Source organism: Nyctereutes procyonoides, unplaced genomic scaffold (genome assembly GCF_905146905.1).
Source record: "Nyctereutes procyonoides isolate TBG_1078 unplaced genomic scaffold, NYPRO_anot_genome, whole genome shotgun sequence".
In the NCBI taxonomy this organism is placed as follows: Eukaryota; Metazoa; Chordata; class Mammalia; order Carnivora; family Canidae; genus Nyctereutes; species Nyctereutes procyonoides.
Genome location: NW_026575120.1, coordinates 27422484 through 27437273, shown reverse-complemented (window position 1 = coordinate 27437273; position 14790 = coordinate 27422484). Strand labels below are relative to the sequence as shown.

The 14790-nt window shown below is 67.6% G+C and overlaps 1 protein-coding gene across 1 annotated transcript in view; it reads left to right on the top strand.

Moving 5' to 3' along the window:
* Window positions 1-5227: 5227 nt before the first annotated feature.
* LOC129515724 (adenylate cyclase type 1-like) overlaps window positions 5228-14790 on the top strand; it is a 66433-nt gene continuing 56870 nt past the window's right edge. Inside the window, 3 exon segments of the mRNA XM_055334763.1 lie at window positions 5228-5294; window positions 5297-5745; window positions 5748-5804. Of these exon segments, the coding sequence (XP_055190738.1) occupies window positions 5228-5294; window positions 5297-5745; window positions 5748-5804 (573 nt within the window).

Here is a 14790-nt window from a genome sequence, read left to right as displayed (position 1 = left end):
TTTCCCCCGCTGGGCTGTGCGCTCCTGGTGGGCAGGGTGGGACTTGGTCACCGCTGTGTCTTCAGGACGCAGCACTGTGGGTCTCCTAGGTTGCCCTTGGTGGCCCTGGCTTCGGGGCCTCGGACTGGAGCCCCTGATTGAAGCATATGGGTCCCCGCCCGTCACGCGGGCAGCCCAGGGGTCGCTGAGGGCTGGGGCCGGCCAGCGTTGGTGTGGACACACGTGCCTCTGGGCTCATCGGGTCATCACGGGACCCAACCAGGAAGGCCAGAGCCATGTGTCCCGAACGGTAGGGGTCAGGGAGAGGGAGCAAAGGCCCCGTTTCCCCAGACTCTCCTCCTTAGCGATCTGTCACTGAGGCCTCCCTCAGGCGTCTTCCAGAAGGCTCTGCCTCCCGCTGTCCCCAGGAGCCCTGGAGAGGACCGTCGGTCCCCGCTCACCGTCTCTATCAGCTTCGGCCTCGTTCCTGACCTCTGACAGTTTCCAGTCTGCTGCCCCGGCCTGGCCTGGGGACAGAGCAGGCTTTCAGGGGCGGCCCCCGGCCCAGCCGATTCCCAGGAGGACCACGCACTGTCCTTCCTGAGAGGACCGTGGCCACTGGTTCTACGTCAACCAACGGATGCTGGAGCTGCGTCTGAGCTGCCTCCATGTCCTACCTGTGCTCTGGGACGATGCTCAGGGCAAGACCGACTCCCCTGACCGCCCCTGCCCTGTACCTCCCGGCATCCGGGGCACAGCCCCCGAGGACCGCTGCCCCTTGAAGCCACACCCGGGTCCAAGGCACACGTGGCAAATAGTAGCGCCAGCTGTCACGTCCTTTGTCTTCCCCGGGATCACTAGGAATAAGTGAAAACCCACCCGGGCCCTGGGAGCCTGGCACGGGCGGAGCCACTGCATGCGGGGGACACGCGTCCCCTCATGTCCACTGCCAGGTCGGGGGTCCCGTCCTCCTTGGGAAAGTGCCTGCCCGGGATGTGGCATCTTTCGGGTTTAGTAGAATGCAGCTGCAGTCTAGAGGAGCCAGAGGGGACACACTTTGGCCTCTTGAAGGAGGGGAGGTCACATCTCGGAGGAGGGCTCTCCCTTCGAACTCCTGAGTGGACGTAGATGGGCTCGAAGGGGCCGCCTGTCACCTAGAGCGTCCACCCCACCTCTGCCAGGGGCCATTAGACTGTCCCCTCACTTGCGGCTGTCGTCCAGCGTCCTAGGGTCCTCAGGAACCTCCCACCCTGCCTTACTGACCTCCACCGCGGCCTCAGTCCTGGGCTCAGAGAGACCCTTCTGCCCGGCCCGGGGCCAGCGTCCACTCATTTGAGGCCACTTGCCCCCCCAGGAGGACACAGACCTCGCAGGACCCCTGGCTCTGGAGAGAAGAGGTCAGTTCCAGCAGCCCCAGGTCTGGGGTTGTTGTCTGGGCACCAGAGTTCTGGTCCTCCAGAGCTCAGGGTACCAGTTCCATCCACCGCCTCCGGTTGCTCACCCTGCTGGGGGCCCGGGCACGGTCACGATGGTACAGCCGGGCCGCACTCTGTCCCCCCCCAGGGCTGGCCAGAGGTCATGCGCTGTGGCTGCTTTCTGTGGGAGCCCTGGCCACAGTTTTGAGCACATACGTATTTATTTGTGGGGTCACTGGGCTGGCCCCGGCTGCTCCCACTGGCCAGCAGTCCTGTTCTGCTTAGGGCCGAAGCCTAGTGACAAGCAAAAGGCCCCCGTGCCCATGACACCAACTCCTCCCGCCGGTTGGGTGTCCCTACAGACCGGGCATGCAGTCTGACGTCGTCTGGAGCCTGGCACTCTGGGCTGGCCCGACCCCCTGGCACGGCGGCAAGGACGCCAAGTCCCTGGGACCCCGCGAGCCCAGGGCCCCGTGCAGGGAAGGGGCAGAGCCAGCTGTGAGGCCCCAGGTGGTCCTCCTGGCCATTGAGGTATGGGGACAGCGATGGGTGAAGGGGGACATTAGTGGGTCCTGTCCTGCCGCTCTGCTGTGTGGCTCAGCGACCACCCACCTGCCCGTCCAGCTGTGGCCCCTGGTTTGGCTGGAGGACCCGCTCGCTCTCCTTGTCGGCCGCCTGCGCCCTGGGGGGCCTCAGCCAGACGGGTCAGCGTCCTGCCTTGGGTGGGGGGTGTGTGGCCAGTGGCCGCCTGGCATGGTCCTCGGTCCGTCCTGGCCGCCTCCAGCTTCCGGATGGAGTCCTTGCCCATTCCTGCTGGAGGAACCCTGGTTGGATCCCTGTGGCCGTTTCCAGTCTCCGTCCACACTGCGTTCCTGGGCTCCCTCGCCTCCGGCAACCAGCCACCGGGACATATCCGGGAAGGTGCCTGTTCAGGCACCAGGGACAGGAGGAAGCTGAGCCCCGTGTCCGGGTTTCTACGGCTAACGGAGCCCGTGGCGGGGCCCTTTGATCCCTGGACACAGTCTTGGCAAAATGAGCATTCCTGAGCCACTTCCCTGGTGAGGACCACCCGCCTGGTCCCCTAGAGGCCTGCATTTCCACAGGGTTTCCAAAAGACCCACGGGGAAACTTCATTCCCAGATCCACCCCAGGAGGAACACTTGCCGGGAGGCCGAGTCTCTGGCAGAGGCCCCAGGAACTTGGCGAGTGCCCCAGACAGAAGCCGGCTTACGGCGATCTCCCTGGCTGCTATGGCCACCGTGTGCAGGGCCTGGTGGTCACAGGGTCCTGTGCGCCCAGAACACTGACCAGCTGGCGCTCCTGCATGCTCTGTGCAGCCTCTGCGTGCACTGGGGGTAACCCCGCGGGCTGGGAGCTTTTACATCCCCAATTCGCCGAGGAGATGGGGCACGGAGAGGGAGACTAACCTGTGCAGAGTCACGCAGCTGGGGGAGGAGGCACACGTCTGCGCTCTTGGCCTGGACACCACACGCTGCTGGCGAGGCCGCAGCCCTGCCGTACGACGCCCACCGCTGTCCCATAGAGTTCCGGGGTTTCTCGGTCGGACAAGCCCTCAGCTGAGCCTCAAAGGCAAAGCCTGAGATTTGGGATCGATGACAGGTCCGAGGAACGCCCGGCTGTGCTCCTGCTCCAGGAGGTCTGCGTTTCCGTCTCTAACGAGGTGCTGGCAATGCCCGGTGGCATGCTCCGGGACTGGGGGACACAGGATGACCACGATGGCTCCCGTCCCTCTGCTCACGTCCCGTGGGGAAAGGGACGAGGTGCCTCCTGGAAGAGCAGAATGTCTCGTCCCGGTCTGTGCAGCAGCCACTCTGCTGTTGGTCAATATTGACGATCCGTCGTGGACAACGGTATCCAGGGCCCACCGCGTGCTGGGGTGCTCGTGGCCAGGGTCGCCCTCACGCAGCTCTGAGAGCAGGGGTGTGGACACCTGTTCCCGTAGCCGTGGGGGCTGGAAGGCTGGGATGGGAGTCTCAGGGCCAAGTTCCCTGGGGGAGGAACCTCCCACCTTCCCGTGGCTCCTGTTTGCCGCAGGGTCACCGCCTTGTTTCTCCGAGTGTGTGCGTGTCTGTCTCCTGATGTCCCCTTTGTGCAAAGACAGCAGTCCTGTTGGATTAGGACCCACTCTATCCCAGGGTGGCTTCATCTCAAGGACATCTGCGTGACCTTAGTCCCAGAGAGGGTCATGTTCTGAGCTACTCGGGGTTAGGAGCTCAGCATGTGGATTTTTGGAGGGGGGGGGGAGACACGATTTAACTGATGACATATGCAGGAGCACGGGGTGTGGGCCCCGCGGTGTGTCTCAGACAGTGTGCCCGTCCTCCTCCCTGGCTGCAGACTGCCCAGCGGACAGGACCAGAGAGGATGAGTGCACCCGCAGCCCCTGGCCCACGGCACCCACCCTGTCCCCCCACCTGGGTACCGTCGGGGGCTCCCACGGGGGCCTGGTGCCTCCGTCTCTGTGTCTCGGTGAAGGAGATGGACGCAGATCCTGCTCATGACTGTGCTGCTGACAGGGGAGGGTGCTGTGACCTGGGTCCCAGGGCATTGGTCATTCCTTCGTTCTTGGATGGCTTGCCAGATTTTTGGACATTACTCAGCTTTCCTTCCATAATATTATTAGGACGTAAAAATACACGTTTAGCCAGAGAGCCCACTCTTGGTCCTCCATGCTTGAGAGACCGTGTGGACTTTGCTACTGGTGGGCACAGGTGGGCATAGGTGAGGAACACGTCGTCCTGTCTTCTGAAAACAGGGAGGGCCGGCAAATTCCAGTCCCCCTGCCCCAGGGGCTGCCAGAAAGAGCCCTGGGCACTGGGGGACAGGGAACCGTGGAGCCAGGAGGGCTGCGCGTGGGGAGGTCTGTGCAGGAGGAGGGGCCGGTGGCCACCAGGCGAGGTGAGGTGACGTGAGCTGCTGGGGATGGCACAGCGGGTGCTCCTGGCCAGGAAGACGGTGAGGTGCCGCGTCTACAGCCCCCGGGGCTGACGAGTGTTGCCCGTGTTGTGCCGCGTGGAAAGCGGCCCCTTGACGTGGCCCAAATGATGCGGTTTCCCACACTCTAGACCTGGAGCCCACAGAAGAGCGGCTGGGGCTCCAGGGAGGGGAACGGCGGCGGCGGCAATTCCCTGGTGCCTGCGAGACAGACCCAGGCCTGGGTGGCTCAGGTGCGTCCTGGGGCCCGAAGGCACCCGGGAGGGCCTTGCTGCTGCCTCCCGGGACTCTGGGGACCCTCAGTCCCGCCTGTGCGTGGGGAGGGGGACAGCGAGCAGAGGGGGGACAGCGGGTCTGCGGCTTTGCCGGGGCCATCCTCCTCCTCGGGGCGCGGGGCAGCCGCTCGGCCCCTCCCCGGTGTGAGCCCACAGGCGGCCCCCGTGGACACCCAGACAGCGCGGCGTCCCCGGGTTCCAGGTGCGGAGGGCAGGCCGCAGGGCCCCTCCTCCCGGGACTCTGGTCCGTCCTGGGCCGGCCGGTGGGTCCTGCAGCCCGGAGGCCTCCCGCGCTCGCTGCCGGGGTGCGCAGGGCCGGGGCGCCAGGTCCCGCGGTCGGAGGGGTGCGGCCCGCCTCCTCGCGCCCGCAGGGTGCTCCGCGCTGCGGGAGGCGGAGCGCGCCGGCGGGGAAACTGAGGCTGCGGCGGCGGCCGCGGGGGGACGGGGGGGGGGGGACCGCGGGCGGGCGGGCGGCGCAGTGCGCAGGCGCGGCGGCGGGAGGGGAAGCGCTCGGGGCGCGCGCGGGGCAGCCTGCGCCCCGAGTGTGCTCGCCGCGCCCTGCGCCTCCCGCCCCCGGCCCCGGTCCAGCCGCCTGGCGCTGAGATGGCGGGGGCGCCGCTCGGCCGAGGCGGCGGAGGAGGCGGAGGCGGCGGAGGCGGCGGCTGCGGCTGCGGCGGCGCGGGCTGCGGGGGTGCGGCGAGGCGTTCGCGTGCCCCGAGCTGGAGGCGCTGTTCCGCGGCTACACGCTGCGGCGGGAGCAGGCGGCCACGCTGAAGGCGCTGGCGGTGTGGCCGAGCTGCTGGGCGCGCCGGGGCTCGCCCCCCGCGCACTGCGCGCTCTTCCTGGCGCTGCTCGTGGTCACCCACGTGCGCTCGCCGCGGGGCCCGCAGGTGCGGCAGGTCCGCCAGCTGGCGCTGCTCTTCAGCCTCACCTTGGCGCTGCCCTGCTGCCCCTTGGCGCTCGGCCAACCCGCGGGGACCCCGGCCCGCGCGGCTGCGGGCGCGGCGGCCGCCGACCAGGGCGTGTGGCAGCTGCTGCTGGTCACCTTCGCGTCCTACGCCCTGCTGCCCGTGCGCAGCCTGCTGGCCGTCGGCTTCGGGCTCGCGGTGGCCGCCTCGCACCGCACCTGCTCATCACCGCCACCCTGGCGCCCGCCAAACGCCCGCGCCTCTGGAGGACGGTGAGTGCCCGGGGCGCGCCCTCGCCGCCCGGCTCAGCTGCGCGGAGGCACCCACCCGGGACGCGGCGCGCGGGGTTCGGGTGGGCCCGGAGGGGGAGGGGCCGCTCAAGGTCGCTGGGCGCCGAGGACGCGGCGGGGCTGCGGGGCCCGCGCTTGCCCGACCTGCGGGGCTCAGCGCGGCCCTGGGGACCTGCGGGCTGGGGACCCGGGACCGCGCGACCGGGAACTGACCCGAGGTCAGGCAGCTGGGGAGCCCAGGTCGGCGCTCCTGGCGCCGCGCATCCCTCCCGCGGGGGGAGGAGGCGGACGAAAGTGGGCGCGGGCTCGGGGTGCACTCCAGTGTGCCGGACCTCGGGGGGGGGCGAGCACAGCCCCCCTCCCAGCCTGCGGCACCCCGGGGATGCGGGGCGGCCACGAGGACTCGGGTCCCCTCCACTCTCTCTCGTGCTCGTGGTGGACCTCTCTCCCGGGTAGGAAAACGGGTTTGCCAAGGTCGAGCAGGGCTCCGGTCCCTGCTGCCCCCACCCTGCTGGGACCTGACCGGGGCTGCCTTCCAGGTGGGCCAGCAGGGCCGCTCCCCAGGGGCTCCTCCCAAGCCGGGGACTCCGGACCGAGACAGAGGTCTTTGCGCTGTGGGGCTCCCGGAGCCTGTCTGGGCGGTGGAGCTCCACCCGGCCCACTGGAGCTTGGAGGGACCTTAGGAAGGGCCTGGTTTCTGCCCCCAGCAGCAGCAGCTTTGTGGCAGGAGGATGGGGGGGGCAGATAGAGGGGATGGGGGAGATGAGGGAAGGAGGGGAGGCTGCACAAGGCAAGAGCTGGGAAGAAGAAGGGAGAGGTGAGGGGACCAGGATGGTGATGCCACGGGCGCACATGGTCAGAGGGGCCGTGGATGCACAGGGTAGACTCCCGCTGGAGGAGCAATTTGGGGCCCACAGAGGCCAACATGTGCTGGAGGCTGGGGGGGACGGTCGGGGGAAGGGAGCTGTGGAGGTGGGAGGATGGAGGGAGATAGTAGGGGTGTAGGCCAAGTCAGAGGTGAGGTGGAGAAAATGGGGAAGAGGGCCTGAGGGAGGGGAGGGGGGTTCTGTTCTGGAGGGTTCTACAGCAGGCCCCCTGCTTGCTTGCCTCTTGTCGGTGGCCTGTAGCCTCACTGGCTGTCCTTCGGGGGTGCCACTGTACCCCTCCGTCTCGGCTGACAAGGGGAGCCCCCAGCAGGACAGCCTCCCCTCCCGGACTGGGACGTGGTAGCCCGCAGCCAGGTGGGCTCCAGGTGGGCTCCAGGTGGGGGGAGCCTGAGCCGACCTGGCCAGGCAGGCCCAGGGCCGGGGCTGCTCTGGGTTCTGGTGTACCAGAGGTTCAGCTGGTTCAATGAAAGGCCGCACTGTTGGGTTTTTCGGGGGGGGCAGTTTTTATACAGTTTCTGGTCATTCCTTCTAGACAATTAAGGGAGAGGCTGGAGTCTGTGAAGGTGCCTCGGGCACAAGGAGCTCTGCCCCCAGGAGAAGACGAGCCCCTGTATCCTCCAGGCAGGGAGCCTGTCCCCCGAGGCGGTGGCTCACTGGGCAAGGCACACTTTCCCGCACAGAGCCTCGGTTTCCCTACCTGCAGAGCTGCTGGGCAGGTGGAAACCTGCTGGGAAAGCACATATGCAGAGTCTCCTGCCACTTCCCAGTTCTCTTGGCTTCCTTAGAACGTTCCCGTCCAAGTCCAGGCGTCACTACTGGTGGTGGCGATGTGGGCAGACGGACGGGATGGGCGCAGACACACATGTGGTGGGGGGCCTGGGGTGCAGCCTGCAGATTGGCCTGGACGCCAGGGGGGAAGGTGGGAGCCACATGTGCCAAGCGGGTCCTCCTCTGCTGCTCCGCAGCCTCCCTGCTACCCCGTGGTGCAGTCACATGCCCACAGCCCCAAATTCCTCAAGATCTGGTTTGGGGTAAGCAGAGTCCTCGCAGGCGTCAGCTGGAGGCCCTCAGGAGGCTGTAGGAGGCCCTGGCCCCTCCCCTGCCTCCTCTAGGTCCCCGCCCCACCCCGGGCCCTACCCCTGCCTCCTCTAGGTACCCCGCCCCCCGCCCCCTTCCCGGGCCCCTCTCCTTGCCTCGGGACCCCTCCCCCTGCCTCCTCTAGGTCCCCCCGCCCCTGCACTGCCTCCCCTCCCCTCCCCCCACATGCCCGCCCCTGTTGCCCTGCGCAGCCGAGCGCTTTACCAGCCAGGCCCCTCCCGCCGCAGGGACGTCAGTCCTCCTGCCCCATCTCCCTGGGCCTCCTCACCTTGTTGGCCCACCTGCTGGTGCCTCCACCTGCCTCGGGGGACAGGTGCTTCTGGGTGGGGGCTGGAAGGGGGAGGGAGGCGGGGGGGGGGGGTCCTCCTGGCTCTGGGGCAGTTTGGGGCGGGGAGTGCGGTTCTCTGCCTCTGAGGAGCTGAGGAAGGAGCCCACAGGCAGCCTCCTTGGTCTCTACCCCCTTTCCCTAGGCCTCCGGTCGCTGGGCAGGGCTCAGCCTCCCATCACTGCATACTCGCAGCCCTGACGCTCCCCGAGGCCCGGGAGGTGTCGGGGTGTCCTCTGGGCTTCCAGGGCCGTGTCCAGCGGGCATCCCACCGGGACACCTGATTCCTCACAGGCGACACTCCCACATCTGCCCTGTTGGTCCTCGGGTCCCCTCCCCAGGATCTGGTCTGCTGTCCTCCCTCCAGGGCAGCTGGCCCTGACCTGAAGCAGCCCGGGAATGGCCCCGGGCCAGGGCAGTAGGAATTGGGCAGGCGGCCCGCACACTGAGGGGACACATCCTGGTCTCAGGCCAGGGCTTGCACCTGCTAGGGGCAGGCCTAGGGACTGTTTCTTGCTGCCCCAGCAGGTGCCAGGTATGGGTCCTGCCGCCACAAGCCCCAGGGACTGTGAGGGCTGGAGTCTGGCCCCACCTGGGGACCTGGTGGGGGCGCAGGGGACAGGCTGGGCAGACAGCTGTGACGACTCAGTACTTGTCCTGGTTGTGCCGCCTTCTCTGGGAAGCTCTGTGACCCACCTTGGGTGCCAGGCCTCGGGCTAGGGGCTGGGGGCCCAGTGGGAACGAGACCCCCTGCCCTCTTGGAACTTACTGTCTGTGGCGGGACGCTGGTCTGTGCCTGGGAGCCTGTGACCTTCAGAGGTGCGTGAAGGGGACGGGGCGGGCAGAGGGCTCAGGGTGGCTTCCTGAGGCCCATGTGCTCCAGGCTGGACGGATGAGGCCCAGGGCAGCCTTCGGGGCCTGGGGTCAGGCTCAGCCCAGGGGGTGGGCGAGCCAGAAAGGGCAGGTGAGGGCTGCAGGGCACGTGAAGCATCTTCTGATTCTTTGGAAAGCCGTGTCGAGGCCCTGCCAGCCTTTTTATTTATTTTTATTTTTAAATTTATTTTTATTTATTTTTGTTATATTTTATTGGAGTTCAAATTGCCAACATATAGCATAACACCCAGTGCCCATCCCATCAAGTGCCCCCCTCAGTGCCCATCACCCAGTCACCCCACCCCCCGCCCACCTCCCTTTCCACCATTCTGCCAGCCTTTTTAGCAGAGTGGTCTGATCGGGTTTCTGTTTGGGGATTCCTGGGACGCAGCGGGGAGCAGGGATCACACGAGTGGATGTGGGTGCTGTGCCTGGCTCAGACCAGAGCGACATCCTTGGGGACACGTCTGCTTGCCACTGCCCCCACCTGCTGTGGGAGCTGCCCAGTCGCCTGCCCAGAGGCAATTGTTCTTGGGCGATGCCCGTCTCCTGTCCCCTCTCCAAGGTCCTGCAGACACATCCATGCCCTCACGCTTCACGCGCAGGTCCTCACACTTGTCCAACTTCACACCCCCCCACGTACACACACAGGCACATGTTGCGCACCCCACACATCATTCCCGTGTTCACGTTGCCGCGTTCTTACCTGAAGGATATGGGACCCGGGGCCCTCCAGCTTCGTGACGCTGATCGGCCTCAGAGACGGCCCAGAAAGTGAACCAGCCTGGGCTTCGTCTGGGGGGGTCGGGGTTGCAGAACGTGGGTCAGCGACAAGGGCCAGGACCCCTGCCCAGCCTGGGACCGTGCCCCTGAAGCTCCCACCCTCTGCTCCCCGATGTTTGGGCCGAGGGGGCGGCAGGCTGTCCCTCGCTGCCGCCTCAGGACCCTCCCTGGATCCTCCTGTGTTCCTGGCCCCTGGAGCCTGTGCTCTCGGACTGCGGGTGGCGGGACCTGCGATCTCTGAGCTGCTGGTGTCCGGGCTGCCTCCTGCCCTCAGGCCGGGAGGAAGGCTCCCTGCTGATCAGAGAAGGGCTCGTTGCTCCCCGGTGCTGTCCCTGTGAGGCCGCTGCGTGCACACGTGCGTGTGTTGGTAGCATTCGGAGCCCTGAGGCCCACCAGGACCTGCAGGTCTGGATGTTTGGGTCTGAGGCTGCTCACTCTCCTCTCAGCACCCAGGACCCACTTTGCTCTGGGCTTGTAGCAGCGTCTGTGGGCCGAGAGCTTGGGTGGAGGGACCTCAGTATGGCTGTCCTGGGTCTAGGTCTGCAGTTAGGGGCGCTTCCCTTGGTGGGGAGCAGGGCTGGACGGGGAGCCTGACCAGGTAGGAGCGGCCCACGGTGACGGTGACTGTGTGGGCAATGTGGCTGCTCAGGCCCAGCGTCCTGATCAAGCTGCTGAGGGATCCCCAGGGAAGGAGACAAGGGGACAGAGTGCCCATGGAGGGACCCAGGGGCGGGGGGGATAGGGTGCCCATGGAGGGACCTGGAGGTGGAGGGGGGATGGGGCGCCCATGGAGGGAACTGGGGGCGGGGGAGACGGGGCACCCATGGAGGGAACCGGGGGCGGGGGGGACAGGGTGCCCATGGAGGGATTTGGGGGTGGAGGGGGGATGGGGTGCCCATGGAGGGACCCAGTAGTGGAGGGGGGATGGGGCACCCATGGAGGGACGTGGGGGTGGAGGGGGAATGGGGTGCCCATGGAGGGACCCAGGGGTGGAGGGGTGATGGGGCACCCATGGAGGGACCCAGGGGTGGAGGGACGTGGGGGTGGAGCAGGGATGGGGCACCCATGGAAGGACCCGGGGGGGGACGGGGCGCCCATGGAAGGACCTGTGGGGTGGGAGGACAGGACGTCTGTGAGAGGATCCCCTGCACACAGGCACAGAGTGCCCATCCACGCGGGGGACCTGAGGACAGGGGCCGTGGCCCGTGGCGTGGCGGGGTCACAGGAAGGGTCGGGAGCACTCCTCCTCCTGGCGTCGGACGGCAGAGCAGGTGTGCGTGGGCGTGCGCTCCTGGGCGTGCAGCAGCACCAGTGGTGCTTCTGCGTGGCCGAGCTGGCGTCTCCTTGGGTGACGCGGACCCTGGCCTCCAGGAGCGAGGCCACCTCTGAGGCACGGACCAGCCTCTTGGTTGGCACCGTGTGCCCCAGTGTGCAGACGTGAGGCCCGATGCCCGGGAGAGGAGAGCATGGCCGGCAGCCAGGCCTGCGCCCTGCCCCGGCCCTCTGGCGCCCATGGCCTCGGGGGGCCGCCCCCCAGCAGTCTCCCTAGGGCCCTGTGCCCGCGTGACCATGGGCTCTAAGAGGCTGCCTTGCACATCTGCACCGCACCCCTGCTCGAGGGGGCTCCGGGAACCGTTCGTCCAGGCCGCGCACGTCAGAAGGTCCCGATCCTTACTTGGAAGCAGGTGTTGCTGACCTCAGGGGCATCCCCCTGGCTGACGGCGCCCCGGGGGGCTGCGGGGGGGGGCTCGCTGCCTGGGGGCGCTGCGGGCAGGGGCTGGAGAGCGCCTCTGTGGCTGCCGTCGGTCGCTGGCACCAGCCCTAAGGTACGCGGAGGCCTCGAGGCGTCCCAGGGCTGCGGTCGGTGGCTGCGATTCCACGGCCTAGTGGGGACACGCATGGAGGCCCGGGAGCTGCAGCGGGGTGGGCAGGCCCTCACTCCAGGAGCCGCCCTGGCAGAGCCACCAGGGTGCACAGAAACGGCGCGGTGGCTCACCGGGCCCCTGGGCATGGGCTGCTCGCGGTGGTGGCCACGGCCGGGGTCCTCAGCGTCACGTGTGGGAAACCCGATAGCAGGAGCTTACAGGCTCCCCCCCCCCCCCCCCCGCCCTGAATCTGTAGTTAAGAAACCCTTTTTGGTTTTGTTTTTGCTACGGAAACTCACCGGAGTGTGGCCAGCAGGGCGCTTTCTTGGGGCCAGAGGCAGCCCCGACACCTGTCCCTGTCCTCTCTGCTTTTCCTCCTTCAGGGGATGCTCGTCCCAGAACGCTTTTCTTAATTCCACCACAGAGAAGGTGGCAAGTGGTCGCGTTAGGAAACACGTCCGTGAGCAATGTGGGAAAGGCAGCACCCCGCGGGGAGCACCCCGCACCCGCAGGCAGGACTGGGTGGGCCCAGTGCGGGCACTGTCAGGGGGGCCCCGACCAGAAACACGGGACTTGGCGAGGCCCGGGCGGGGCGTTGATTTGGCGCAGGGGGTACGCCCGGTGAAGTGGGGGTCCTCGTGTGTGGGCAGGGCTCCCCCTCTTCGGGGGTGGCCGAGTTGCCGAAGTGGAGGCCGGTGCCCTGTGCTGGGCGGTGCGGGTGGTGGCTGGATGGAACCCGGGTGTTCCGCGCAGAGGTTTGAGTGCTGAACAGGGGGGATCTTGGGGTGCTTCGGGCTTGGGGTCAGGAGGCTGCCCAGTGGTCAGAGGGATACCCTTGAGGCTGAGGCCGCTGTGGGAGGCGCCGTCCCGAGGGAGAGCGGCACGCTGCAGGCCTGGGGGGCGGGGCACAAGCACGTGTGTGTGCACAGGGGTCCCCGATGGGGAGATGGGACAGGGGAGAGGTCAGCCTGGAGACATGCGCCGGGCCCCGGCTTCCGAGGGACGGGGATGCCCTCCTGGAGTCCACGGACGTGGGGCGCAGTGACCAGAGGGTGTAGGGGGAAGTGACCACGGGGTGGGGGGCAGCGATCGGCAAAGCTTTGAGTGCTCCTTCTCAGTTGGGGTTATTTTCTGTGTTCCATTTCCCCTTCCAAGGGGCCCCTCTAAGAATGCACGCGGCCATCTGGGAGCTTTCTTCCCGGGTCCCTGCCCCACCGTAAAGCCCGAGTGCGGCCTCCGGGGAGGCTGGGCTGGTCATGTGCGTGGCCCCTGTTGTCCGTGGCGGCCCCCGGGGTCCCTTCTGAAGCAGCCTGGGGCTCCCCGAGCTGGGCTCTTCCCCTCGGCCACGGCTCTTCTGTCCGGACAGCGTCTCACTCACCTGTCCTGAGAGCCCACCTGGTGACCTCGGCCCTTGCCGCCTCTCCCCGTGTGTGAACAGCCCGTCCCTGTCCCTGTGGGCACAGGGGCCGGGCCTCTTGGGAAGGGGCCCAGCGCGGGACCTCGGCCAGTGACGCCTCCCCCCTCCCACCCCTCACTCTGCAGCCTGTGGTCACCTTCATCTCTGGGAAGCTCACAGCAGCTGCAGCCCCCCCCCCCGCCTCCTGGTGGGTGCTGGCCCCAGCTCCCTCCACCCACGCTGAGCCTCTCCAGACCTCATGCCCAGCCCACGGCCAGGGCCTCTGCTGCCGTGTAGACCCCTCACTAAAGCCCAGGAGCCTCGACACCCGGCTTACCTTTGTGGAGTCCCATGCCGTGTGCACTTCCTGACGCCCCAGAACCTGCCGCTGGGTCCTTATCCCCAGTCCCCTTGTCCCGAGAGCACCTGCTCCCGCTTCTGGGTGGTCCCCCCTCTGCCGCCAGGTACCCCTCACCTTCGGGCCTGGTCCCCCTCCTCCCAGCCTCTACTCTTGTCCTGAACAGAGGACGAGGGGAGGATGAGGCCAAGGCCAGCCCCTCATTGGCAATGAGCCTGGCCACCCTGGAGCCGTGGGACCCCAAGGCCCGCCCGGTGCCTGGATCCGGAGGTGGCTGTGCGGGGCCTGGGGCCGGCGCTCGGGCTGTGTGCCAGCCTCTGTACAGCCGCATCCTGCTGCTAGGTGTGGGTGGTGGGGTGGCAGGCTCTGCCTCAGGGCTCCGCATGATCTGGACGCGGTGGCGCCTGGCCCCCTGCATTCCCGGGTCGCTGTGTCCCCAGTGGGTCTGCAGACACTCCCGCTGCTCCGGGCTGGCAGGGTGCTGGCTCTGCTGCCCCTGGGGGCGGCCCGCCCTCCTGCCGCGCCTTGAACCCTGGCTCCTGGCTTTGAAAGCGTGTTCTGTGGTTGAGTTCTCGGTCTCAAAACTTGTCAGTGGTTGTGAGGTTCAAGGTGATGCCTGTGGTCGGCACGGCCGGCGTCACTCTGTGCGTCGTGCAGCCCGTGGCTTCTGGAGTAGGTGTGCATCAGACGGGTCGTGACCCCGGGGGCAGGGGGCTCGTGCTGCAGCAGCAAGGGGAAGGCGCCCGGCCCCAGCTCCGGGAGCCGCAGGGCAGCGTGAGGACCTGGGGGCCCACTGTGGGGCGGGGATTGGCTGTTCACCCGGGGGCAGAGGGCCGTGCGCCTGCCCAGCCACACATACTCATCTCCAGGTGACCCCCCACCCACCCCCGCCCCGTGCCTGTCCCACTGGCATCTGCCCAGGTCCATGGGGCAGGGGTCTGCTTCGACCCATTCCTGCGCCTCGCGGCCATGCAGGAGGCACCCTGGGCGGCTTTCCCCGCCGCTCTGGCCTTGCGTGTGGCCCTTGCACCTCCAGGCTGCGTGCCCCGCTGATGAGCCAAGCGCTCAGTGGAGGTGCCGGGAGCAGGAATGGGGCTTCCTGGAAGCAGAGGCAGCACAAGAGCACACTTCTGGTCCTCTGCAGTCAGGTGCGAGGGCAGGAGACGCGGCAGCACTGTGGCTGCTTTTCCTGCAGCAAGCAGGTGACCTGGCTCACGGCTTTCAGTCTGGTCCTTCACAGTGGCGCTGCCTCCCGGGCCAGGGGCGGCTTCCCCCTGAGCCACGTCCGTTACCACTTCACACAGGCCCCGGACGCTTCACACAGGTGTTGGTGTGGTGCCCACGTGGGGCGGGCGGTGAGCTCTGCGCCGCTCCCACTCTGCG